This window comes from Lepisosteus oculatus, chromosome 3 (genome assembly GCF_040954835.1).
Source record: "Lepisosteus oculatus isolate fLepOcu1 chromosome 3, fLepOcu1.hap2, whole genome shotgun sequence".
NCBI lineage: Eukaryota > Metazoa > Chordata > Actinopteri > Semionotiformes > Lepisosteidae > Lepisosteus > Lepisosteus oculatus.
This window is the reverse complement of record NC_090698.1, coordinates 67,012,044-67,036,202: the sequence shown is the minus strand read 5'-3', so window position 1 is coordinate 67,036,202 and position 24,159 is coordinate 67,012,044. Positions and strand designations below refer to the sequence as shown.

Here is a 24,159-nt window from a genome sequence, read left to right as displayed (position 1 = left end):
TTGTGTTTCCTTTCTTCTCTTTTCAGCAGGGAATAAACCTTTTGTTCCTTTGCAGCCGATGCATGCTGACGCAGCTCCCTACTTGAACTACTTACTACAAAATTATGGATTTAAAAACATCTTGAGTATGTAGTCCTATCATGTGTTCTTTTCATCTTGAATGTCTCTCCTCAAAAATGAATGAAGCTTTTATTAAACTTGGTCTGCTCCTCTACGGCACAGTACAGTTTTGGAAAAAGAACTTTTTCCAAAGAGAGAGAAGGATGAAAAGTTTCTCACGACGTTTCCCAGAACTCATGGGAAAATAAAATATGAACTCCATGAAGTACAAATCAGCACGTTTTGAACTTTGGGAGGAAACTGGAGCAGCTGAAGGAACCTCAAGTGAATACGGGGAGAATATAGACACTCCACACAGATAGCACCCCAGGTCCGGCATTGATACCAGGGCCTCAGTGCTGGCAAGGCACCACTGCACCATCGTACCCCCCTCCTACCTCAGTCATTTGCGATTTATTTTTAATTTAGATATTCTTTCCTCTGAATCTAATTATTAATTATAAATAATTATAAATAATAATAGCATTTAAATGTATTTTTCAATTCAGTTATGTCTATGAAAAGAGGAACCAGTTTTGTGCTGCCATAGAATTAGACCGGATATTATTGTTCTGGCTCGTATTATGAACCAGCCATCAAAAAAAAACGAATGAAAACTACATTTCCCATGATCCCACGGCATGCCGGCAGTTCCTGTTTGCGCCCGCGCACGCTCTGTACTGTATTTGTACCTGGTTGGTTGGAGATGTTTGGAATGAGCTTTCACGGGGGATGAGGTAATGAATTTTTGTCTTTCTTTGTATTTTTTTTCATGTTAATGTGTTTGTGTTACACAATTATGTATAGGGGGTAAGCATTTTCTGGGTGTGAGTCGGGTTCATTTATTATGGGATGCGTGTTGTGTTGCTTAAACTTTCGATCAAGACCGTCAACAGTGAGGTGTAATTTTATATAGTTTTTTTTAAAACAGACAGGCTTGTAACAAGGCAGTTGTTTAGAAAACTCAATACATATAAGATGTAAAGTAGCTAAATATGAAACATTGTGCTGAGGCTGTGCTAAATAAATTCTTGCGTGACATTTTAGATTTGCTCCATTTTGCACTCTGCACAAAAACGCATTTAGTAACAAAAACGCTTTCGTATTTATTTTCAGTTAAATCCGATTGCCCTTCAGACAAAAGGATTGAAACGCCTGGCTCTGAAATTATTCCGACTTCATTCTCTGTTAACATTTATACATCCTTTCACTTGGGAAAGGAAAACATTTAGACGCAGATCTCTGATTTTTTCTATGGAGACTAGCTTCCGTTCGACAGAGCGCACAAATAAATACATTTAAAACAACCACTACACCACAGCGGGAATAAAATATATCGAAAGCAGCTCTGCACTCGATAGTAACACCCTGGTGTACCGCAGTGACCCCAAAACCTAGATGCTACTGATGTTGTGTGGAGAGGAGGGTTGATGACCCACATAGTGCTTCAGTTCAAAGCTCGTTTTCACTAACCTCGAAAACATACTGGAGTCTTAATATAGCCGTCGGTATTGCCAAGGGCGATGTGCTGTACGTAAAATCTGTCGGTATTGACGTTACTCTTCCTGTTTCTTGATTTATTTCGTTGGTGATAAATATACTGATGGGAAAAAATAAATTCAACATTTTCCGGAATGAGAATGCTATAGTTATAGCTTATGTACTTCCACAAAAGGTTGTCAATTTGTTTTAAGCCCTCTGACCAGCCATTCAGCTTGTGCAGTGAGGCATTGCGACTTGCCAATCACACGAAAGCTCTTTAGGTGCGCTTCTACCCACGAGGTCCAGGTGGAACAATGCCTGATCAGGTCACCTTTAAAAAGGCATTAATTCACAGCTTAGGAATTGTAAGAAAAAGGCTAGACTTAGTCAGTTTTCTGTGCCTTCCATAATGCCTCGAATGTCACCAGAAGCAAGGGAGAGGGCCATTGGGATGCTGCAGGCAGGCATGTCATGTGCCAGCGTTGCCAGACACTATGGAGACAACACATCAGACTGGTCCATCTGAGAGATGGTTTCAGATCTGCCACCCGTACTGCTGCTGAAACTGCAGGCAGACACAATGCCCGCATCAGTGACAGGACAGTGAGGCTCCATGCCGCTGACCTTAGAGCAAGGCGACCTGTCAGAGGCCTTCTGCTCACACCTCCTAGACATCACACCCGAATGGCTTGGGCCAGACAGAGGCTGTGATGGACTCGTCAGCAGTGGCATCAGGTCCTCTTCACGGATGAGTCACTCTTCAGCCTGTCCCACACAGACGGGAGGGCCAGAGTGTGGAGGAGGGGGTGTTACATTTCTTTTTTCCATCACTGTAGCATTTACTTACGATCCACCTGTCATGTTAAGTGGATTCAGATTCTCTGGAATGAAATATTCTATATAAATCAACCAGATTATTATTTATTATAATTATTAAGGCTTACCGCAAGTGCGCGTACTGGAAGAAGCTCACAGTTGAGCTCCTAGGGGAAAACTGGACTAGGCGGAGTTAACTTGTTCCGCTGGCCTGACAAAGCTAATATAGCCCCCCTCTAAACTCGGTTAACTCGTATTGTTTCGTGACAAACAACAGTTCTTAGATGCCGTGCCTGTGGTTAAGTCATCCTCTTGAGCAAGGGCGTGTTTTTCTCTGGAAAGGAGAGAGGTCAGTAGCAGGCTTTGAGCACGGTGTGCTCCCTGCACAGCACGATTCGAGGTCTCCGTTCTCCGTGCCAGTCTCAAATCCCCTTTCTAGTGCTGAACCCACAGATTTTATCTGTATGAAGTCGATGTTGAGGTTTCTGATGTTGTTTCCCAATAATCATCAGTTTAACACGTGCGTTTTACTTATGTGTGGGGTGGTGCTCGCCTAGTAACTCTATACTGGGTAGTATTAAGGAAGGTGGCAAACGAGGGGAAGCACAGCTACTTTGGTTCTTTATTGATTTCGACTGTTCTCTTTCTTCTGTTAAAAAAGCGACCGTGTTTCGTAAAAGTGACATTCTTGGTATTGATGGTTCTATATGCGCGCTTCACTTTTATTACTTGTATAGCACACGTAATTCAATTGCAAGCACATTTTGTAATAAAGTGCTTCCGTATTTAATTGTGCTGGCTGACCTACTGGAATAAACCCAGTGCTGAGGGTAGCTGGTGTAACAGGAGAACTTCCTTTCTTTGAGGCTCTTCTTCAAGTCAGATATGATGGTGTCAGGTTGCCAGGACTACTGACCCATGTAGCTCTCATCTGGGCCTGTCTTTCCCTTGGCAAGGTTGCCATTCAAAGTGTCACATATGGACTCAGAAGTAAAAGGGAACAGTAGGTGGTTTGAGTAGCAAGTATGTGGCTAATCTAGTTTTTCTTGTCCTGCTTGTGCTCATGTAATATTATATGCAGTGTATTCATCTGCATGATGCCTGCGTCGGAGATGACTTCCATTATAAGGGTTACAGTAAGCGTGCTCTCCATCGTTCCGTATATTCACAAACTGCATCAAAATCCTTGCCTTCCACAAAAATAGAGCAGTGTTTTGTGAGTGTTGCATTTATATCTTTCTGAGTTCTGTTTCTAAATGACACTTCGGCCTTGAAACGCTTCGTTAAAGCAATTAACAAGGAGAATGATTGGGGTCTTATTCATGTTACATTACTGCTCAAAAATAAAATGCCACCTTCCTTAACCGGTGATGAATAGGAATGTAACAGTTTTTTTGTAATCCTCTCTTTTGGTTTCTTTTCCACTTATCAGTATAATAAGTAACAAACCATCCTGTTTTCAACTCGACGAATCATTTACGAATAAATTCTCATTTACAGTGACCAGGCCAAGAGCTTTACACAGAATCGTTGCACAGAAAACTGCAGAAATGAAGAGGGACAATCAATAAATACCTCACATGCATAACCACATAACAGGATTCCACAGTATTGACAGTTACAAGTAACAGGCAGGCAAAATCATCCATCCATCCATTTTCTAATTGCTACACCCATTTAAGGTTAATGGGAGGCAAAGTAATATTAAATAATACGAAAGACGCTATATAAAATAAAATTAAGACTGCATATACAGTCTTAATGTGCAAGCTCCTTGGGTTATAAAGCAGGGGGGTTGTTTACTCGGAAGACTGTTCCAGTCAGTACCGGTAGTCAATTGAAAAGATTTTGTTCCAAAGTGAGTAGTTGCTCATGGGAGGTTCAGTTTGATCACGTTTGATCGAACTACTGCTTCTGAACATGCAGGTCATTAGAAAGAACTGCAAAAAAACAATCAAGATAAGGGTCTTTTTCTGATTAAAGATCTGTAAATTAACTTCAGCTCATGCAGCAGATATCTTGACATACCAGTCGGTCAGTGTGAAAAGATCACAAATTTGATGGTGACAGGATGGTCCAGGGGTAAATTTTGTGGCAGAATGGTACAGTATAGATATCAGGGCTCTCAAGAACAGCTTTAGAGGCCTTGTATCAACCTGATCACTGAAGCTCTAGCTGGGGTTTACAGATTACAGGGTTTGCCTGCAGGAGCACGTGAAACAAGATGTGTTCAAATAAAATAAACAAAGTCTACACTTGCCTTCTGCTTGTTTTTTTTTTTGATTGATAAGTTTTGAAAGTTTAAACCTCCATCGAACCAAATCCCTGGATATTTATAAACCGTGACTTTTGCTTAAAGTAAAACCAAATGCCCGCAAGTAAATTCGCTATCAAATTAAAATATTGCAGTTCCGAAAAGCTTGCCGGGTTTAATCCAAGCAAAGTTGTACATTGATCGTTCCTGATAAAAAGAAGCGTAACTGTAAGATGGTGTTGGCAGAAATGGTAGGTGGCCAAAAAAAGTGATCTGATCTTCTCTATTCAAGTTGCCGTGAGTGCTGTTACTTGGGAAATCATTTGAATATAATGTGAATAGAACTGGTGAGCTCACACAGCCCTGAGGGGCATCTGTCCTAATAAATCGAAATGTAGAGTCTTATTGAGTCTGACGTACTGTGCACAGTTCCTTGCAAATGAACAACACCATCTGCTGATAACAGGGCACCTGCCTCGGCTTGCTCTTCAAAAGATGGGGGCTGAGGTGGATTCAGATGCAGTCGCGTGTGTGGGCGTTCGGATCAGGAGGAGGCCCGGGTGTCACAATCGCACGGGCAGAACTCTTCTTTCTCAACAGTGTCCATCGAGGGTTCTCTCCCCCACCACCGCCGGCGCGTGGCCCCCAGCCTCTCGTGACACCCCGCTGACCCCCCCCACCCTCCTCCTACCCTCTCGGCTTTCTCTTGGCTGGCAGGTGGTGAGATTCTGCTGCCGGGCATGGCGTCGGGGGACCTGGTGCCGGGGCACGCCAAGCAGGCCCAGGCCAAGGAGAAGAGGCAGCCGCGGTCTGCGGAGGCGGAGGGCGAGGCCGAGGGCGAGTTTGTTTTCGAGGCCCACGAGGCGTGGAAGGAGTTCCACAGCTCGCTGCGCCAGTTCTACGAAGCCGGGGAGCTCTGCGACGTCACGCTCAAGGTGCTGGCCGCCTCGGCGTCTGTCCGTCTGTCTGCGCGTTGGTCGGGGGGGGTGCAGGGGTGGCTTCAGAGCGCTGCTCTGCCTCGGGGTTTGAACAGGGCGGAGCCGGCTCTTGGCCACGGGCGCCGCGAACAGGAGAATTTAAAAAAAAAAACTCTTTTTTTTAAGCTTTTGTTTCCAGATCTGCCCGGATGTGATGTACTCATGCATGAACTCTTACACAGCCCACAGCCTGGCAGCGTGTGAACCTGTCATCCTCGTTTTTGTTAAGTTTAAATGTTATGGAATCATTCAGAAGGGGACAGGACAGAGAGGATGTGGTTAATGATCCATCTGTTCTGCCTCCATTAACTGCATTATCAGTCCGTAAACAAGTGAGTGGTTTTCCTCAGGCTTCAGAATTCTGAAGGGTTCACCCTTAAACTTCTGAAAACTGTAGGTGACCATTTCAGACCAAAACAGGCCCTCGGTAAGTGGAACTTAAAACTAGAAGATTTAAATTTACAGTGTAGATAATAGTGCTGATGTTTTGGTAAGGGTGAAATCATAAGTCCAAGTCAGTGTCATGGGTTTAAATTTGCCTTCTTGAAATCCCCTCGTCAGGGAGTATGTTGAAACCCAGAATAGATGTGCTGCATGTTTTCTGAGAATTGCTATGAGTAACTGACCATTCTAATGAATTTATCCTGTTGAAATGAGGTGGCCGAGCTCACTGATTTGCTGAGTTTCTGGTCCGTCTCCTGTTTGTTTTGCTGCACTTGTTCCTTGTGAAACACTCTCTTCCATGTTTAGGGATGGTGTAGTATCACTTTAGGTAAACACTTTCAGTCCTGGAAAAAGTGAAACAGATCCTGAAAATGTATTGTAATTGGCTCAGCTTGGTGCTTGTAGGGGTTGTACTGTACTGCAAACTCAGGGCTAGCTGAAACTAGTTTCACTGGACTATCCAACAGGCAAGATGGGCCCAGTGGCCTCTTCTTGTTTGCGTCCTTATGTTCTTGTGCTCATTCTTATGTACAGATGGAGCCATTCAGAATACGTGCTGGTGTGTTAAAGTAACTGCACTGCACGTCGAGGTGTAGTTCGACAGGTGGCTCTTAATATGTAATATTAACAAGGAATCATGTGACTAAAGACACGTGGGTAACTGAAAGCAAAAATAAGTTTCTGAACGTCCTTAACAATGTTAATTTATGAATGTAAATCTAATAGATTTTCCTAGCTGGTTGTGGTAGAGTATTCCAATTGGAATTGGAAATGGGAATTTATAATTAATAATAATTAATAATTGCTTACAATTATATAGCGCTTTTTCTGGACACTCCACTCAAAGCGCTTTACAGGTAATGGGGACTCCCCTCCACCACCACCAACGTGCAGCCCCACCTGGATGATGCGCTGGCAGCCATAGTGCGCCAGAACGCTCCCCACACACCAGCTCTCAGTGGGGAGGAGAGCAGAGTAATGAAGCCAATTCATAGGGGGGGATTATTAGGAGGCCATGATTGGTAAGGGCCAATGGGAAATTTGGCCAGGACGCTGGGGTTACACCCCTACTCTTTTCGAGAAGCGCCCTGGGATTTTTAATGACCACAGAGAGTCAGGACCTCAGTTTTACGTCTCATCCGAAGGACGGCGCCTGTTTTACAGTATAGTGTCCCCATCACTATACTGGGGCATTAGGACCCACATGGACCGCAGGGTGAGCGCCCCCTGCTGGCCCCACTAACACCTCTTCCAGCAGCAACCTTAGTTTTTCCCAATTTGGACAGATTTGGTTCAGTGGTCGCGTTGTCCTCTGTGAGCTAGACGGTCCTGGGTTTGCTCCCTGGCCAATGTGCCAGCTGTACTTTTAAGAAATAAAGACTTTCTGTAATATTTTAATCAAATAAGATGTGTATAGTATTTTTATGCTGTATTCATAAAAATAAATATGCTATAAATATACTATTTATGCCATATATTTTTATAGTATTTATATGTGAATATGATAATATTAATAATATATAAATGAACATGAAGGAGCAAATGTGTGAAAACTGACAATGGTGGGGAGTAAAACGCAGTTCTACCGGCCTAATCAGGCCAACAATCTCCAGCTGACAATAAACAGCGAACATTTAATGATCACTGATATTATGAAACCAAATCGAAAATGTGTTTGCATCTCCCTTAAATCAGCCTTTCTTCTTCGATCGGTGTCATGGAAGTATTAACGATGCATTCAAGACACATGTGAGTGCGCAGTGCACAGCACACAGAAAGAAACAGCCTGCTGTTGTTAGCTCATCGTTTGTGAATGAGTTTCATTCTTTTTGCGGAACTGTTTGGCACTGTGGGTTTTAGAGAGAATTGCATAATTGAGACAGGTCTGTGCGGGAAGGTGCTGAAAGTGCTTGCTAATCAACCTAGGGGAGTTCTAACTCGGTTATTCCAGGCACTACTAGTATTCTCATATTGTGGGAAGTTTCCATACTATACTACGTTATATGGCGGTATATGCCGCCTTATACTTTGAGCATTCTGAGCCTTATTTTAAATCTTTATTTCCTTTGCCAATTAAAACATGAACAGGCTGCGCAGTGGCCACAGCTTCTGCAGTGCCTGCAGTGGAGGAAGACTTTAAGTGGTGGTGGGGGGATGGGTGTTCATTTCTTCCTCAATCATAGCTTTGTTCTTACAAGCAAAAGCAACGTAGCGCTTCCAAATCTTTCTCACCGCTGCTCCGTCTCGCCGCCCCCTTCCTCGCCACAGGTGGGCAGCAAGCTGATACCGTGCCACAAGCTGGTCCTGGCCTGCGTGATCCCCTACTTCAAGGCCATGTTCCTGTCGGAGATGGCCGAGGCCAAGAAGGAGCTGATTGAGATCAAGGACTTTGACGGGGACGCCATCCAGGACCTGGTGAGGTTTGCCTACTCCTCCAGGCTGACCCTGACGGTGGACAACGTCCAGCCGGTGCTCTACGCTGCCTGTATCCTGCAGGTGGAGCTGGTGGCCCGGGCCTGCTGCGAGTACATGAAGGCCCACTTCCACCCGTCCAACTGCCTAGCGGTGCGCGCCTTTGCCGAGAGCCACAACCGGGTGGATCTCATGGACATGGCGGACCGGTACGCCTCCGAGCACTTCCGGGAGGTGGTGGAGTGCGAGGACTTCCCCTGCGTGTCCCCCCAGCACCTCCGCACGCTGCTGTCCTCCAGCGACCTCAGCATCGACTCCGAGGTCCAGGTCTACAACGCTGCTATCAAGTGGCTCCGGGCCAACCCCCAGCACCACGGCGCCTGGCTGGACGAGATTCTCTCCCAGGTAGCGCTCCTGTCCTCTCGGCGCCTTTCGTGCACTTCCTGTAGCTCCCCCGTTCAGGCTTTCCTTCTTAGTTACGCTGAGATGATCCCACTTGGATAACGGCGTAAGAACAGCTGCAAAGGAGAGGAGGCCGTTCCGCCCATCTGGCCAGTGGGGTAGTTAGTAGCTCGTTGCCCCAAGAAACTCATCCTGTCGTTTCCTGAAAGAAACCAGGGTTTCGACATGGCCCTGTACCTTATTCCATACTCCCACCGTGAAGAAGTGCCTCCCGTTCTCTGTCTTAAATGCACTTTGAACATAGCTTCCACCTGTGCCTTCTGGTTCCTGATTTACCGTTCGTTCTTCTGGATTGACTTTGTCAACGCCCTTGAGAATTTCCAATAATTGTATCAGGTCCCCCCCCCTTAGTCGTCTTTGTTCAAAACAAAAAATGTGGAGGTCCTCCAGCCTATCGGTGTTATATAGATAGATTCGAGCTCTTTTCACATGATTGGGATATACTTTGTGAATGCAGTTCTCTGCTTTAGTTACACGGAGATGCGCCAATATGGATAAGAACATAAGGATTTTAAACAAGAGCGGGCCATTTTGCCCATCTGCCCTGTTAGAGTTAATTACAATTAACTCATTAACTTCAGTGCCAGGTGAAGATTACTGGCCTTTTTGATACTCACTTTTTTCTTTTTTGTTTCTCAAGAGAAAACAAATTGTAGCCTAATGGGGTTTTGGTTTGCTGTCGCATATTGCAAGTAGTGGGGAGCAACCACCTCTCTCTCTCTCGTCGGCCCACCTAGGTGCGTCTGCCCCTGCTCCCTGTAGATTTCCTCATGGGCTCCGTGGCCAAAGAGGAGATGATCAAATGCAACCTGAAGTGCAGGGATTTGCTGGACGAAGCCAGGAACTACCACCTGCATCTCAGCAACAAGGTCGTGCCGGACTTCGAGTACTCCATTCGCACCACCCCCAGGAAGTACACTGCAGGTAGGGGGGCTGGGCTGGACACGGACTTGGAAATGGGGTCAAGTGCCGGATCTGTACCCCACAAGCATGTCATTGCAGGGAGGTAGGGGAGCCCCATCTTTGACCATCCACTCTACCTCATGACCTGCTTTGTGCTTGTGTACTTTGTGAAGAAAAGACTCAAATTACTAATCATGTACAGTTATTATTATATATAATATTCTATATTCTTATTAATTATTTATGTCTTATAGTTAGTCAGAACAATGAGAAGCACGATTCTCATTTCTTGTTAGAAAATCTTGCTTCAAATGACTAATTATCCTTGAATTAATTTGTATACTTTTATCCAAGTGTTTATACCCATTTATATAGCTCCAGTGTATTTTTACTGGAGCTATTTGGAAAGCAACCTCTGCTCCACACGGCTGCCTCACATTTAGAGGCTCTTTGAATGTGACTCTACTCCCCCAAGAGGCTGCAGTAGCTGTTAAACCAGTGTGTGGTTATGAACGTGCTTTTCTATCTCATCTGTGATGAACTGCCATGAATATCGTAAGCCCGAAGGTTTTTGTCAATTTTAATGTCGTGAAAGGGGTTCCCATAACAGATGGATTGTAGATCTAAAAGTTCAATGTTTGAAAAAACAATATTAATAAAACTGTAAACATACATTTTTAAAAAGCAGATATAAATTTATCAACCACCTCCCTGCTTATGTAAAAGTCTCCAACTTTGCTACACATAAAAAAACTGTTCACATTTCTAAGCAAATTACTCTGGACCGAATGTGTTTTGGAAGCTGGATAATGGGTAACGGTGTAAGACCGTTGGGTCCTTACTGTGTCTGCAGCTGCATGATTAAGGAGGGACTGCGTGTTCTGTATGGGGATATAGGGAACTTGCTGGGGTTGAAGGAGCGTTGGAGCTGTGTGACAGGTTGACGAATGTGTCTGGCAGGTGTCCTGTTTTGTGTCGGGGGCAGAGGAGGCTCTGGGGATCCCTTCCGCAGCATCGAGTGCTACTCCATCAGCAGGAACAGCTGGTTCTTTGGGCCCGAGATGAACAGTCGCCGCAGGCATGTGGGCGTCATCTCGGTAGGAGGTGGGTGAATGTTGGACATTTAACTAGCAGAGCAGGGCCATCAAGAGGCAAGGCCAGCTCGGGCCACAGCAGAACCCTCCAGATTCGTAGGTTATTTCAAAGCTTTTTTTTTCTTCTCACTTGTACATTTTTACATCTAAATAATTGTTTTATTAAGACCACTACAATTATCAGAAGTAGATAAATGAAAGAATAATAAGAGTATTCTTATATTGAATCACTCTGTTAAGGTAACTATACGCGATATAGTTTTTTTTGTCTGACACTCTGGAACAAGTCCTCTAAGTCTTTACATGTAAAGGAGTGGAAATGTAATAATTGTTAGACAACATTTGAGTTTTCTCAAAAATTGTGTTTAAAACAAGCCAAACAGAATCTTTAAATGGCAAGGATAAAGAGGTTTTGGGTGGCAAAATAAACTCTGAAAAGGCACCAGCTGCTTGTTGCACAAATTACTTTCTCTACTTTTTTTGGAACCACAGGAATGCCACAAGAAGATCCTTTAATGCAGCGATTGGATGTTTAAAATTATTTTTAACAGTTCATTGTCATTTTAATTTTTCAATATTTTTAATTTGTTTGGTTACAATGTAGATCAGATGTTCCCCGCTGAAGTTCTGGGGGAGGGTGTATTCCTTTAGGATTTATAGGTTTGAGTATCACTTGGAATGGTGGAAGTGCCCATTGAACTGTTTCAATTAAACAAACTAGTTCAGATAGGTCGTCAAGCGTTGGGCTGGAATGAAATCCTGCAGAACTGTGCCCCTCTGTACCTGGATCGGAGAACACCGGGGGCAGATTGTCGAAAGTGTGGTCATGATCTTCATTTTCAGGAATTCCATTGAAAAGTTTTTGCGAATTCGTCCAGATTACAAATGTTGTGGTACTATAAAAATCCTTTCATTGTCTACCTCATTCATTAAATTATAGTGTTTTATTTAGGTTATCCACTGGAATTAGTATTTTTGTTATAAAAATGAACATCAGATATGTTTGCGGTATTGTTTTTTTATAGGGTGTGTTCTTCTCGTTACTTTATGAGGCATGCTGCTTCAGATTTGGCAGTAAAACAGGGTTTGCAGTTTATAGCCATCCATACACTTCCCTCTTCTTTGTGTTGGCACCAAAATTGCATTAACCTGCCAGCAACCCTACTCATAATCTGGGATTTAAAAATACAGCTGAAGAACTCTGGCAGTGGTCCCTTCAGTGGGTATTTTAAATCACTGTATATACTGATATTCCTGCTGGAATAATGGATGGGGCTCTGTTTTACTTTGCAAGAACAAAATAGAAATACTGTAGGTGAGTGTTGCTCCATGGAGACCGACAGAAGACGGGATATTATAGAATTTTAATGGCATTTATCCAGTTGCTGTCTTTTCCTGAAATTGCCAGGTGTTACATGAATTTGGACTCCAGGGGTAACAACAGCTCCAGAATTGTACCCTGCTAATTGTAAATTGTTTTTGTAGGTAAAGTTTATGCAGTAGGAGGACATGATGGAAGCGAACATTTAGGCAGCATGGAAATGTTTGACCCCCTCACGAACAAATGGATGATGAGAGCTTCAATGAACACAAAAAGGTAAGCCCTGATTTGCTGTGAAAGGGAAATGATGAAGGCTTTAAGCATACCGTGAATCTTCCATACTGTAAAAAAATAACACAAGTGACTATTCCTTCCCCCAAAAGAAGGTTCTCCAAGTATCGGAATTGCAAAAAAACCCAAATTGTTTCATTTGTCTGAATTCAGTTTTTACTTTAGACCAGAGGTTATCCCCTCTGATCCTTGTGGTCTGGCATCCAGCAAGATTTCTGCGTCTTCTAGAGTTATAAAGTCACCCGTCACCTGGGAGACGTGCGAGATTGATCCAGTTGGGGTTTAGCTGAACCAGTATGTCACCGACTCCACAGCCCTTAAGTCTTTGGCGATTTTAAAGAGCCGTGGGAAAGCTGCTGGAAGCCCGGGGCCTGGAGTTGACCTCTTCCCTTGGCGTGTCCCCGGGCGAGCCGGTGGAGAGTCACGCCTCCCTCTCATGCGCTCTGTCCACAGGAGAGGCATCGCCCTTGCGGCCCTGGGGGGGCCGATCTACGCCATCGGGGGCTTGGACGACAACTCGTGCTTTAACGACGTGGAGCGATACGACATCGAGTCAGACCGCTGGAGTGCTGTGGCCCCCATGATCACACCCAGGGGAGGGGTTGGCTCTGTGGCCCTAGGGGTAGGTGTCAGAACTGTGCTCTGTACCTCCCTAGATCTCTTCTTCCAGAAACTCAACACAGCCGCTCATCTGCACAGCTTCCTGCTACACAGTTTTCCATTCCTGATGAAAGAATACCTAATGGGAAATCCTGTGCCCCCAGTATGGATAGTTTTTGTTACAATACCATTTCATTAGAGAGAATATTAATTACCACTAATTGGTGTTACATTGATATAATAAACATGGAAAATACTCAGGTTCTTAATATATAATACAGCATTCCTCTTTATATCGAATGAAGATAGTGTTATTTTTCCATACCAAAAATACAGGTTAGTAATCTTTTTGGTTTTAGATTTCTCTCTTTTAAAAATCATGTTTAAATATGTTGTGCTTGTACAGGATCTTCCTCTGTAATGTTTTGCATTCAAGTATATTAATCATCAGGTGTAAAACATGAATCATTTTCATTGCCAAACAAACAGTTTCTAATCATGTTTGGCACGGTGTGGAAAATACTTACCATGTTGTTCCAGCTAAGGAAATCCTCGTTTTGCTCTCCTGAACTATTACAGAATCCTTTATCGAAGCAAATCAGTTGTACTTTTTATGTAAGAGAACCAACATTTGGGGCTTCTTTTGAATCCAACTGTTATGGAATGTGGATTTCTTTTATTCTGTAAGGAATTTATTTTTGGCAATCCATATTAACTTTTTAAAAGGTTTAGAAACCCATCTGTTTTCTTTCATGAGCCGTGATTGCACTGGCCCGCCAGGAATATCTGTATTGTCCACCACTAGAGTATGCTGCTGTGCTGTCGAAATAGGCTGTCTGTTTTCTTGCAACTGAATCAGAATACACTTGTTGTAAACCTTTGTTCCTAACGCAACTTAGTCTTGTTTCGTTTATTAGTTCTCAGCTTTTACGAGTTGCTTGTGACCAGCATAATCTTCGGCAGTGAATGACTTACTAGGTTAAAAAAGCCAAGTGCAAAGTTTTGTTTCCATAGTTACTGATATGAAAAAGGACAATGCAATAATGTAGATTCTGCCTGAAATTGTTGCCATGAAAGTCTCTGTGAGGAAATATGGAAGACTGGGGCCCCGGGAGAAGATGTTAAAGTAACACTCTAGTCTGGTAACCAAATCCCTGGGTTTCTTAGGGCTTAGGGGCTGTTAAGCACTAAATCGGGAGTGTCTGTCTTTGCCACTTTTTTTCTGCTATATTTCCATACAGGGAATCAAATTTACATAAAACATCTTTGTATATGCAAAAAAGGTCAGACCAGTCCTTCACTGGTCACCCGTGCTCTCATTTGCCATTTTTGCATGTTGTACCTGTGAGATATGTACTAGGAAAACAATGTTATTATTTAGGTAAAGTTCAGAAAATGAGTTAAGCCATTCCTTTGGTCTTTACTTTGAATGTATGTATTGTACCTGCAGTATGAAACACGTGAATGGGTGGGTGACCATTATGACTAATTCAAAAGGGCCGAGAAGTCAAGTGGACATCCTGTATAGCAGTATCGCGTGATTCCCCTTGCCCTGCAGAATTTCACACTTTGAATTGTGAAATTCAAACTGTTGAATACTGCAGAAACTGTGGAATACCGCAGTTTCTCCAGCTGCCTGCAGTGCAGTTCAGGTTTGCTTTTTTGTGGATTGCACAGGGACTTTTAACTTGAACCTTCACCTTCAAAATGTGTGGCCGACACAGCTCAGTGTTGATGGACATCTCCATCAACCTCTTTAATTGGCACAAAAACCGGGTCAGTAATATTATTCCCACACCTAAAAAAGAGAATTAGGGGTGTACTGTAGGTTCTTTCATGAGCAGCCCTGTATCTCGTGTTGCAGTGCTGTTTGTTTGCACAGGAATGAGGAGCAGTGATGAACTGAATCTTGTGTTGAAGAAGTTCAAGTAGGGAGCTGCGTCCAGCATGCGTTGGCCGCCAAGGAACAAGGAAAGGTTTATTCCACGCTGAAAAGAGCAGAAAAGAAACACGGTGTTTTGGCTGACACCTGAAGAAGGCTCCACGGCTGAAACATTGTGTTTTATTTTCCTCTCTTTTCTTCCGCTGTCCCCTTGAATCCTGTGTTTGTGTGCAGAACTATGTGTACGCAGTAGGAGGCAATGACGGCGTGACCTCCCTGTCCAGCGTGGAGCGCTACGACCCGCACCTGGACAAGTGGACCGAGGTCAAGGAGATGGGCCAGAGGCGGGCGGGCAACGGGGTCAGTGAGCTCAACGGCTGCCTCTACGTCGTGGGTGAGTGCCGATCCCGGCGGCGCCTCGCGGGCAGCGTCGGGTGTTGTGCGGGGCGGCCGAGGGCAAACGGGCAGCAGCTCGAAATTCACAAATAAGTCACCGGCAGTTCAATTCGATTTATTTTTGTATAGCGCCTTTCACAACCAGGTTGCCCCAAGGAATTCACAATTCACGGGGGGGGGGGGGATGATTTTAGTGTTTAATGAGTATTACTAAAACCTCAGGGCTCTGCCTTCACAGTGCTGTTCCTTTATTTGGGTTGTTTCCGAACACTTGAGCACAATCTGAAGTCAGATTTAGCTGTCTCCCGGCATTCACTCTGTGGGACAGAAACGGTTTTAACTGAAAATCCCCTCAAGCTCTGGGCCTCTGTTGCATCCGCTTATGTTATGATGTTTGATGTGAGAAACGGGTCGGCGCACGACCGCCGAATCCCTGTTTCTGCTCCTTCCACGTGGGCAGCCCTGACAAATCTGACCTGGGACATAAAGGCTGTAAAAGCAGTTCGTGGGGCTCACCTGGAGCAGTAAGAAACCTGTGAGATGATGAAAGCGCATCCCTGTGCTCTCGGTGTCTGCGTGGGCTCTAAAACCTCAGGGCTCTGCCTTCACATTGCTGTTAGTTAATTTGGGTTGTTTCCGAACACTTTAGCAGAATCTGAAGTCAGATTTAGCTGTCTCCCGGCATTTAGCACAATCTGAGGTCAGGTTTAGCCGTCTCCTGGCATTTAGCACAATCTGAAGTCAGATGATGAAAGCGCATCCCCGTGCTCTCGGTGTCTGTGGGCTCTAAAACCTCAGGGCTCTGCCTTCACAGTGCTGTTAGTTTATTTGGGTTGTTTCCGAACACTTTAGCACCATCTGAAGTCAGATTTAGCTGTCTCACCTGGAGCAGTAAGAAACCTGTGAGATGACGAAAGCGCGTCCCAGTGCTCTCGGTGTCTGTGTGGCACCGAGAGATGTCACGCGGGGGGGGAGTGCCGCAGGGCAGGACGAGCCCGAGGGCGCGGAGGCGAGGTCGTCGCCTCCCGCCACGTTGCCAATCCCCCGGCGTCTCTGCAGGCGGCTTTGACGACAACTCCCCGCTGAGCTCCGTGGAGCGCTTCGACCCTCGCGCTCGCCGCTGGGAGTACGTGGCGGAGCTGACCACGCCCCGGGGAGGGGTGGGCGTGGCCTCGCTCATGGGCAAAATCTTCGCCGTCGGCGGCCACAATGGAAACATCTACCTGAATACAGTGGAGGCTTTTGATCCCGTGATGAACAGGTATGGAGAGACGGTACTGCGCAGGTCGGCGCTTGTGAGTTTATACTACATCTGACCCCCTAGCGCTGTACAGTACGTCTTCTTTTTTTTTATAATGAAAAGAATATCAGTACAGCTATTGCGAAGAGCTGGGGGTGTTTTTAAAATGTTGAGGAAGTTGATAAAAAAAGAATAAATAAAATTCCCTCTCCGTAGCATTTTGTGGATAGGATTAAACTTGTGCATATGTATAGATTTATATATGTAGGCTGAAAACACAGTGAAGAATTCAGAATGTTTGCCCCCCCATCTATAAGTATTGTCACTCATCTGGTTCTGTAGATGGAGGTTTTGATGTTTATCCAATGTTTTAAATTTTTAAGCCATTTATTAAGCTCATGGGAATCACTCGGCTGAAAACTCCTTAAATGTCTTAAATGTGACTCACAAATTCATAATAGAGTACATACTGTACCATTCAAGGCATTGATGCCGAAGCAGCAGAAGAATGTTTAGAAAATAATATTCACTGCAGTATACAATCAATAAAGAAATGAACTGTTTTAAGCAGGCAATGAAACATCTTACTGTCAAACACTGGAATGCAGACAAATTTGGCAAGAAAGCTCCTTTTGCAAACAGCAAGCTGTTAATGCACCGAGCAGATTTGACCGAATGATGGCTCTTGCACTGAAGCTGTCGTGGTCTTTTTTTCTGAAATTTTCATTTGAGAGGAGTGGCCGAACCCGGCACTTAACCCTATGTGCTCACGCGCGCCCAGTGCGAGCGTCTGCAGAGGGGAGCGGGGCCGTGTGTCACGCCCCTTGCGCTGTGCGGCTCTCTCCCCGCAGGTGGGAGCTGGTGGGCTCGGTGTCCCACTGCCGCGCGGGGGCGGGCGTGGCCGTGTGCGCCGCGCTCGTCAGCCAGGTTCGAGACGTGGGCCAGGGTTCCAGCAGCGTGGCAGACTGCATGTGATCCCCAGCCTGGCGGCGGAGGGCTTGAGTGCGGGCAGTCACAGACGCTTCATCGGCGCACCGGTCTGCTCTTGGAATGGATGGGTGGAATGATTATGCCTAGTGGCCATTTTGAGCCACTGTTTTGGACTGCGAGTTGCATTGGAGTCCCTTGAGCAACCCCCTTTTCATAACGTGCCATTAGTTTTGTCTTTGTGTTTTCCTTTTTCTCAAGCTCACGCCTTTACTTGGTTGACTCACTTTTAATCCGGGATCTTTCTGCATGCTTCTAAAAGGGTTTATTCTTGATGGTTTCTTTTAGGAGGGTGACGAATTTCCATCTTGTACTATGTTTTTACTGATCTCCCTCGCACAACAGGGTCAGGGTTACAAGAGTCAACTTTTCTAAAGTTCCACCAATCACTCCAAGTCGGATGAAGGATGGTTAGTGAATTGTTAGTTGAAAGTTAGTGAAGTGATTCCATTGCCAACTTAGTTTAAACTTCTCTGGGTGCGTGATGGAGCTTCTCTGCAGTGGAATATTTAAGCAGTGAGCACAAAGGGTGAATATTTAAGCACAAATTTGCACTGGTATAACTTGCATCTGAATTGGAAAAGCTCAGAGCCCATCTCGGAACTTGATTTGACTGAATGGAAACTGCCTCGGTCACTTTCTTTCCAAAATGGTTGGCCTTGGCCTTATTTTAACTGAACCATCAGATGCCTGAAAAGCATAATCAGTTTTAAGAGGGAAGAATCAGATTACAGAATTGAAATGATGAACCTCAGTTTTACTGCTGATGTGGTGATTAGCTTGCAAAAAATAATCAGTGCTCAGATATCCAATAAATAAGTCAGGGAAAAAGAAATGCAAGGCACATGGTAAATGTATTTAGAGGAAATTCCATTTTCAAAAGATGATGAATGGTATTGTTCTGCAGCTGGATATTTATAGTGGTCAATACTGCAATATCCATGTTTTGACGGTTTAATTCCTCCAGGTTACTTTCTATTTGAAGCTCACTTATTTATTTTTTTTCTTTTCAAGAGTAAAACATTCCCAGTAATTGCTCTTTTAAAGAATGTACTGAGAGCCAAGGATTTGTTTGCTATGCAAAACATGTCTGGGAGGCTGCAGGGAAAGAAAATTTGCTGGGGGAAATATTTTAGAAAATATTGAAAAACTAACATTGCACCCCAAATATGTTAAGTGCAGTGGATGATGATAGTATATGATACGTCTACATTATTTTCCTGGTCTAGACATGGGGTTAAATGTTTTTATGCCATTAGTGCTGGAGAAAGGACATCTTGAATATTTTTTTGACATTTGTTCTTGTGTTTATTAATTTCCTGGCTATGTGATGTTTTGAACTTCTGATTCCTCTTTGAGTTTGGGAGCTTTACCGAATCGCAGCAGGGTTTAAATGATCATTTCCAGAAGGTATAAGGAACATTCTCTTTGGGGTCTATTTTGCATGGCTTCTTTGGTGTTCTCTGTGCCTGTTCAGACTTATTGCACTATTTCTAGCCGTCAGTGTACAATAATCCTAGTCCTTAGCAGGTCAGGCCCCTATTCTCAGAACAGCAGAAACGTATCTGATTCGCTCTTTTTAAACAAAGTATCGTGTTTCAGGAATGGATGTAGGGTTTTAATTGAAGCGTACAATATCATGTAAGAAATATCATTCGTTTTTTTCTTCTCCTCCACTGTTGAGGGAAATGTTAGCCTTTCTGTATTGCGCAGCAGTAGTATTTGTGATGTTACAGCACGTTTTGATAGACTCTTTCCAAGCAAATGTTTGGTGAGGTGCATATTCTGTTTCACTTAATGGAACTGAAAGGAGATTGAAAGGTTAAGAGACCGTTGTGAAATATCCCATAATATTGAGGATGCATGGTATTATGGCGATAAAGGGGAAAGTGGTATCTGACGATTTAGAGACCATTGTTATCATGGCATCTTCAGGTCTCTTCTGCACTGCAAATTTTCTGCATTTTCAGTGTGGTGAATTGCACAGTTTTAGTTTCAGCTGAATTAAAAAAATCAATGATCATCAGCTGCAACAGGCTGTTTTTATGTCATGGTTATTTCCCAAGTCACATGGTCTAGAACCTTCTACTTGCCACGCCCATTTTTGACTGGCCTTTTGAGATTAATCACTGGGGGAAAAAATACTTGACCAGTGTGCGTGTGTTAAGCACTAAAGGATTAACTTGCTTCCTTGAGATAAATGATCATTTCATATGTTCGGGTGGAGATCCGATGGCATTCATCGGGATGATTCCACCAGGCCAGACTGAGGAAAATGGGCACCTGATTTGCATTAACATTAACACCTCCCAGAAACCTCAGCCTGAGCCCAGCCTTCAGTGGTATTCCATATCAGTAATTCATCAATAAACTGTAAAAAAAAGTACTGTGATTTTTTTTTTGCAGGAAAAACACTTGACTCTCAAGCATGTTTTTTTGTCTTCCGCTGAATTGTAAATGATGTAAGACTTAGTTTGCTTAATTGTGTTGTCATTAGTAGCTTAAGATACATTTCCAATTTTGTACCCAGTGTATACAATTCACTGTTCAAGGTGTAAGTACTTTATATTTTAAAAAAGGATAATGCAATCTAAAAAAGAATAATGCAATCTGGTATATTTACAGTCTCTGCAGCATCTTTTATTTATAAAATATCAAGTTATACTTCAGCAGTTATCACTCTAATAATTATCCCAGGGCTTGAGCTTGATGATTTGTAATATGTAAATGCAGTTTGATTGAAGGCTTTTTTATGTGGATAAAACTGGGGTGTCATAAGATGTCTTTTCTCTTTATATAGATTTATATATAGTTTCTTACTAATTATAGTTTATATTGTGAAATAAATAATAAAGTTGATTAATGTGAAAAAAACTGCTTGTTTGCTTTTCCTGTGACTTTGTATTGTTGTATGTGAGAATAAACCTGGAACTACAGTAGATTTATGAAACATCTGTAAATACTGTACTTCATTCTCCTCCCTGTAACAAGTGGAATCCAAGTTAGATAGAGATGACATGACATGGGACTCTTGGTGTTGGTGTTCGCATATAAAAGCTCTCCCCTGAACGCAGCCTGATCTCGTGTCGCCAGGTTACTGTGACTGGGATTACCCAAGAGGCACACTAGCTGACCATGACTGGGATTACCCAAGAGGCACACTAGCTGACCATGACTGGGATTACCCAAGAGGCACACTATCTGACCATGACTGGGATTACCCAAGAGGCACACTATCTGACCATGACTGGGATTACCCAAGAGGAACACTAGCTGACCATGACTGGGATTACCCAAGAGGAACACTAGCTGACCATGACTGGGATCCCCAAGCGGCACACTAGTTGACCATGACTGGGATTACCCAAGAAGCACACTAGTTGACCATGACTGGGATTACCCAAGAGGCACACTAGCTGACCATGACTGGGATTACCCAAGAGGCACACTAGCTGACCATGACTGGGATCCCCAAGCGGCACACTAGCTGACTGGGACTGGAATTCCCCAAGCAGCAGCCATGCTCACTTGGCTGAAGGCTGCTGAGGATAGGTAGGATCAGTCGACAGGGCTCTTACTTGGCTTTTAGTGCACCAGTGACCCCTGCAACCTCTCGGACACTTACACACTTGTGGTGCTGTAGGTGAGCAACGCTGTAAGGTCGAGTGTCCTGTCCAGTGCTGTGTAGCCTATGACGTGTTGCCAAACGTGGCTTAAAAGTAGGCAAGATCGAGGAGTCTGCAATTCCTCATCCTCCCTGTGTTCAGCTTAATTTGCTAGATATTGCATCCCAATAAATTGCTAGTGATTCATCCCAGAAACCAATTTTTGACTAGTACTACCTTTTATAAACAGCTGGCCTTCGGGGAATAAAGCATAAAACAAAGTGCTAGTTACCCTCCAGCTTCCAGTTTTGGTGATGAAGTTCAGAGTAAAAAAACTGCAATTTATAAAAATGGTAAAATGTATGATTTATCTTAAGCACACATACTAAAATATTAAAAACAATTGTAGGACTAAGTCAGTAGGTTATTATAATAGTTTGTGAGCATCCTTTGTGTTTAAAATACTCTCCTTAACTTCAAGCCCTCTAGAGCCCTTTCTTGAATAAAGCTTCTGTCTAACTGTGCACTTAATTGTCTGCCCGAATGTTGATATGAGCAGGGTTTTGCCTTGCTTGGCCAAGGATAGCCCACCTCCTGAAGAGGGGCTGTGCTGGAGAGCACACATTTTGACTTTAGTCACCAGTAAGTGGATTGTGACCCAGGTCAAACTGCTGGCACAAAAAGGATGAGAAATATACCCTGTCCAAAACAATGATAAAGGTCAAGAAATATATAAGTAATAGGTTTATTCAATGCTGAAAAAAAGAAGAAAGAGAACACAAAGTTTCGGCCGTGGAGCCTTCTTCAGGTGTGACACTTGTTCCTTTGCAGCCTACGCATGCTGACGCAGCTACCCACCTGAAGAAATATATAAGTCAAGGAAGCATACATCTGACTCATTAAAAAGTTCATTCAGATGGCAAAAAATGTAAAATGACATTCAAAACATGGCCTTATCTTAATATGTAGTAGTTCAGGTTGGTAGCTGCGTCAGCATGTGTAGGCTGCAAAGGACCAAGGAATAGGTTTATTCCATGCTGAAAAAAAGAACAAAGAAAACAACGTTTTCGGCCGTGGAGCCTTCTTCAGGTGAAGCCACCTGAAGGACACCTGAAGAAGGCTCCATGGCTGAAATGTTGTGTTTTTCTTTTTTTCAGCATGGAATAAACCTATTCCTTGTTCCTTATCTTAAGATGTACAGTGCTCTTCACATTTACTCATACTCCTGATGAAACGGACAACAGGGACAATAAACAACATATAACAACACCAATAACTGAATAATGTGTCCTGCTTAAAAAAAATCTAAAACCAATTAACTCTAATCTTAATAGCATTGACAGAGCAAAGTCCTAATTGTTATAATTGAAGTCCAGAAGCCGTGAGGGTCACATTTATTCACGCCCATGTGTTATATTCTTTAAATCCTCCCCAGGCAGGGATTCCGATGACAGGACAGCTCCTGTACTGTAAGGTTCTGTAAGGAGGATTCCTGGCCATTCCTAGGCCCAGCCTAGGTATTTCAGACTCTTTGTTTTCTGTTTGTGAACAGTCTTCTTGAGTTCAAGCCACAAATCTGTAAAGGTGAGGAGACAGAGGTGGCCAGTCCAGAAATTTTGATTTGTGTGCAGTTAAGCACGTTTCGTTGTCATGCTGGACTGTCCATTTTGTCCAGTCCTGAGTTTAGTGGTAGAACAGGGCCCTTCATCACAGTATATCAACCACTATTTTCCCGTTGAATTCATTGTGGCATCTGGGTCACGATTTTGTGGAACAATTTGCATTATTTTTTATTGTTTTGTTAAACAATTCTTTAACTTGTTCAAAACTCATAAACATTCAAAAGAGGTTAAAAAATAACAGCACAAGATAGGGTATACATTTACAATCTCAAAATCTGTGTAGTCATTAACAAAATAACCCCTTTTGGACTTTGTGAGATGACAGTGCTGTTTCACAAAGACAAGCGACACTTGTCATTGTTCTAGCTAAATATTAGCAAGTGTCAGTTCGAGTATTTTATAACACCTTCCATACTCGAATGTTTCTTTTCACAGTTTGGTTTGAAATTCACACCTGTGAGATCTGATGTTAATGCTGCAAGAACACTCCTAAACTTTTCTGTACAGCTTAGCAAAATGCCACAAACGTGTACTGAAAACAAGATTTTATAGTCTTTTATATTTTCTTTTGTCTTTTATTTACTTCATCTTTTGGAATTTGTTTGCTCTGAGTACAGTAGAGGAGCTAGACCGGGAGAAGACAACCATCTTGTGGGAGACGGAGATGTTTTGGAAGAGAATGCGATCAACCCAGCTGAATTTATTTTTTCATTATTAAACTTCATGGTCTTTCCTTGCATTTATCAATAGCCCTGAGCTCTATAGTAAAACAAGTGCAATGTTTCCACCTTGTACCCTACTCTTGTCAGATCTCAGAAGCTGAGCAAGACTTGGTCTAGTCAGTACTGGAATGGGAGAGGTGGAGTCAGTGGACCAGTAGGTGAAACCCTTCCCTCCAGACAAGGACGTTCATACTAGTGCTTGAATATGAGTATAGTGACCAGGAATACTGGGGTGTAGGAGGCACCATCCTTTAAATGAGATGTTAGGCAGAGGTCTTTACCACTGGGTCATTAAAGATCACAAGATACTTTTTGAAAAAGTAGAGGTGTTAATGCCGGTGTCCTGGATAAACTCTGTTCTGGCTTTGTACAATGTGTGTGTCTACTGTTTCCCCTTAGTTCAGGTTTGGCGACCTCTCTTCTGTGCCTAAGCTGCTGGTAGTAGGCCTGCTGGCCCTTAATGACTGGGCAGATAGGTGAGTATCACACTTCACTGGTGGAGGAGGTGGGACCTGTTCCGTGTGGGAAAAGGTACAGTATTATTGGAATG

General features: G+C 43.6%; 1 protein-coding gene across 3 annotated transcripts; it reads left to right on the top strand.

The window, feature by feature from the left end:
* Positions 1 to 737: 737 nt before the first annotated feature.
* Positions 738 to 20,610, top strand: klhl8 (kelch-like family member 8). 3 transcript variants are annotated; one of them, XM_015363002.2, is made up of 11 exons: positions 739 to 836; positions 5,369 to 5,586; positions 8,341 to 8,487; positions 8,569 to 8,889; positions 9,684 to 9,870; positions 10,810 to 10,953; positions 12,429 to 12,540; positions 13,009 to 13,177; positions 15,272 to 15,431; positions 16,493 to 16,694; positions 17,525 to 20,610. In XM_015363002.2, the coding sequence occupies exons 2-11, from the start codon at positions 5,392 to 5,394 to the stop codon at positions 17,646 to 17,648; spliced, it is 1,761 nt and encodes a 586-aa protein (XP_015218488.1). In that variant the 5' UTR covers positions 739 to 836; positions 5,369 to 5,391; the 3' UTR covers positions 17,649 to 20,610. The 3 variants fall into 3 exon arrangements, with proteins under 3 accessions (XP_006626655.1, XP_015218488.1, XP_015218495.1); XM_006626592.3 differs by having other exon boundaries at positions 738 to 836; positions 8,341 to 8,889; XM_015363009.2 differs by lacking the exon at positions 5,369 to 5,586 and having other exon boundaries at positions 759 to 836; positions 8,341 to 8,889.
* Positions 20,611 to 24,159: the final 3,549 nt, after the last annotated feature.

Excerpts from the sequence above, each read along its gene's own strand:
- klhl8 (XM_006626592.3), top strand. The coding sequence starts at position 5,392 with ATGGCGTCGGGGGACCTGGTGCCGGGGCACGCCAAGCAGGCCCAGGCC. Across the intron at positions 8,890-9,683 it reads TGGACGAGATTCTCTCCCAG|GTGCGTCTGCCCCTGCTCCC; the intron begins GTAGCGCTCCTG and ends CGGCCCACCTAG. Across the intron at positions 10,954-12,428 it reads GGGCGTCATCTCGGTAGGAG|GTAAAGTTTATGCAGTAGGA; the intron begins GTGGGTGAATGT and ends TTGTTTTTGTAG.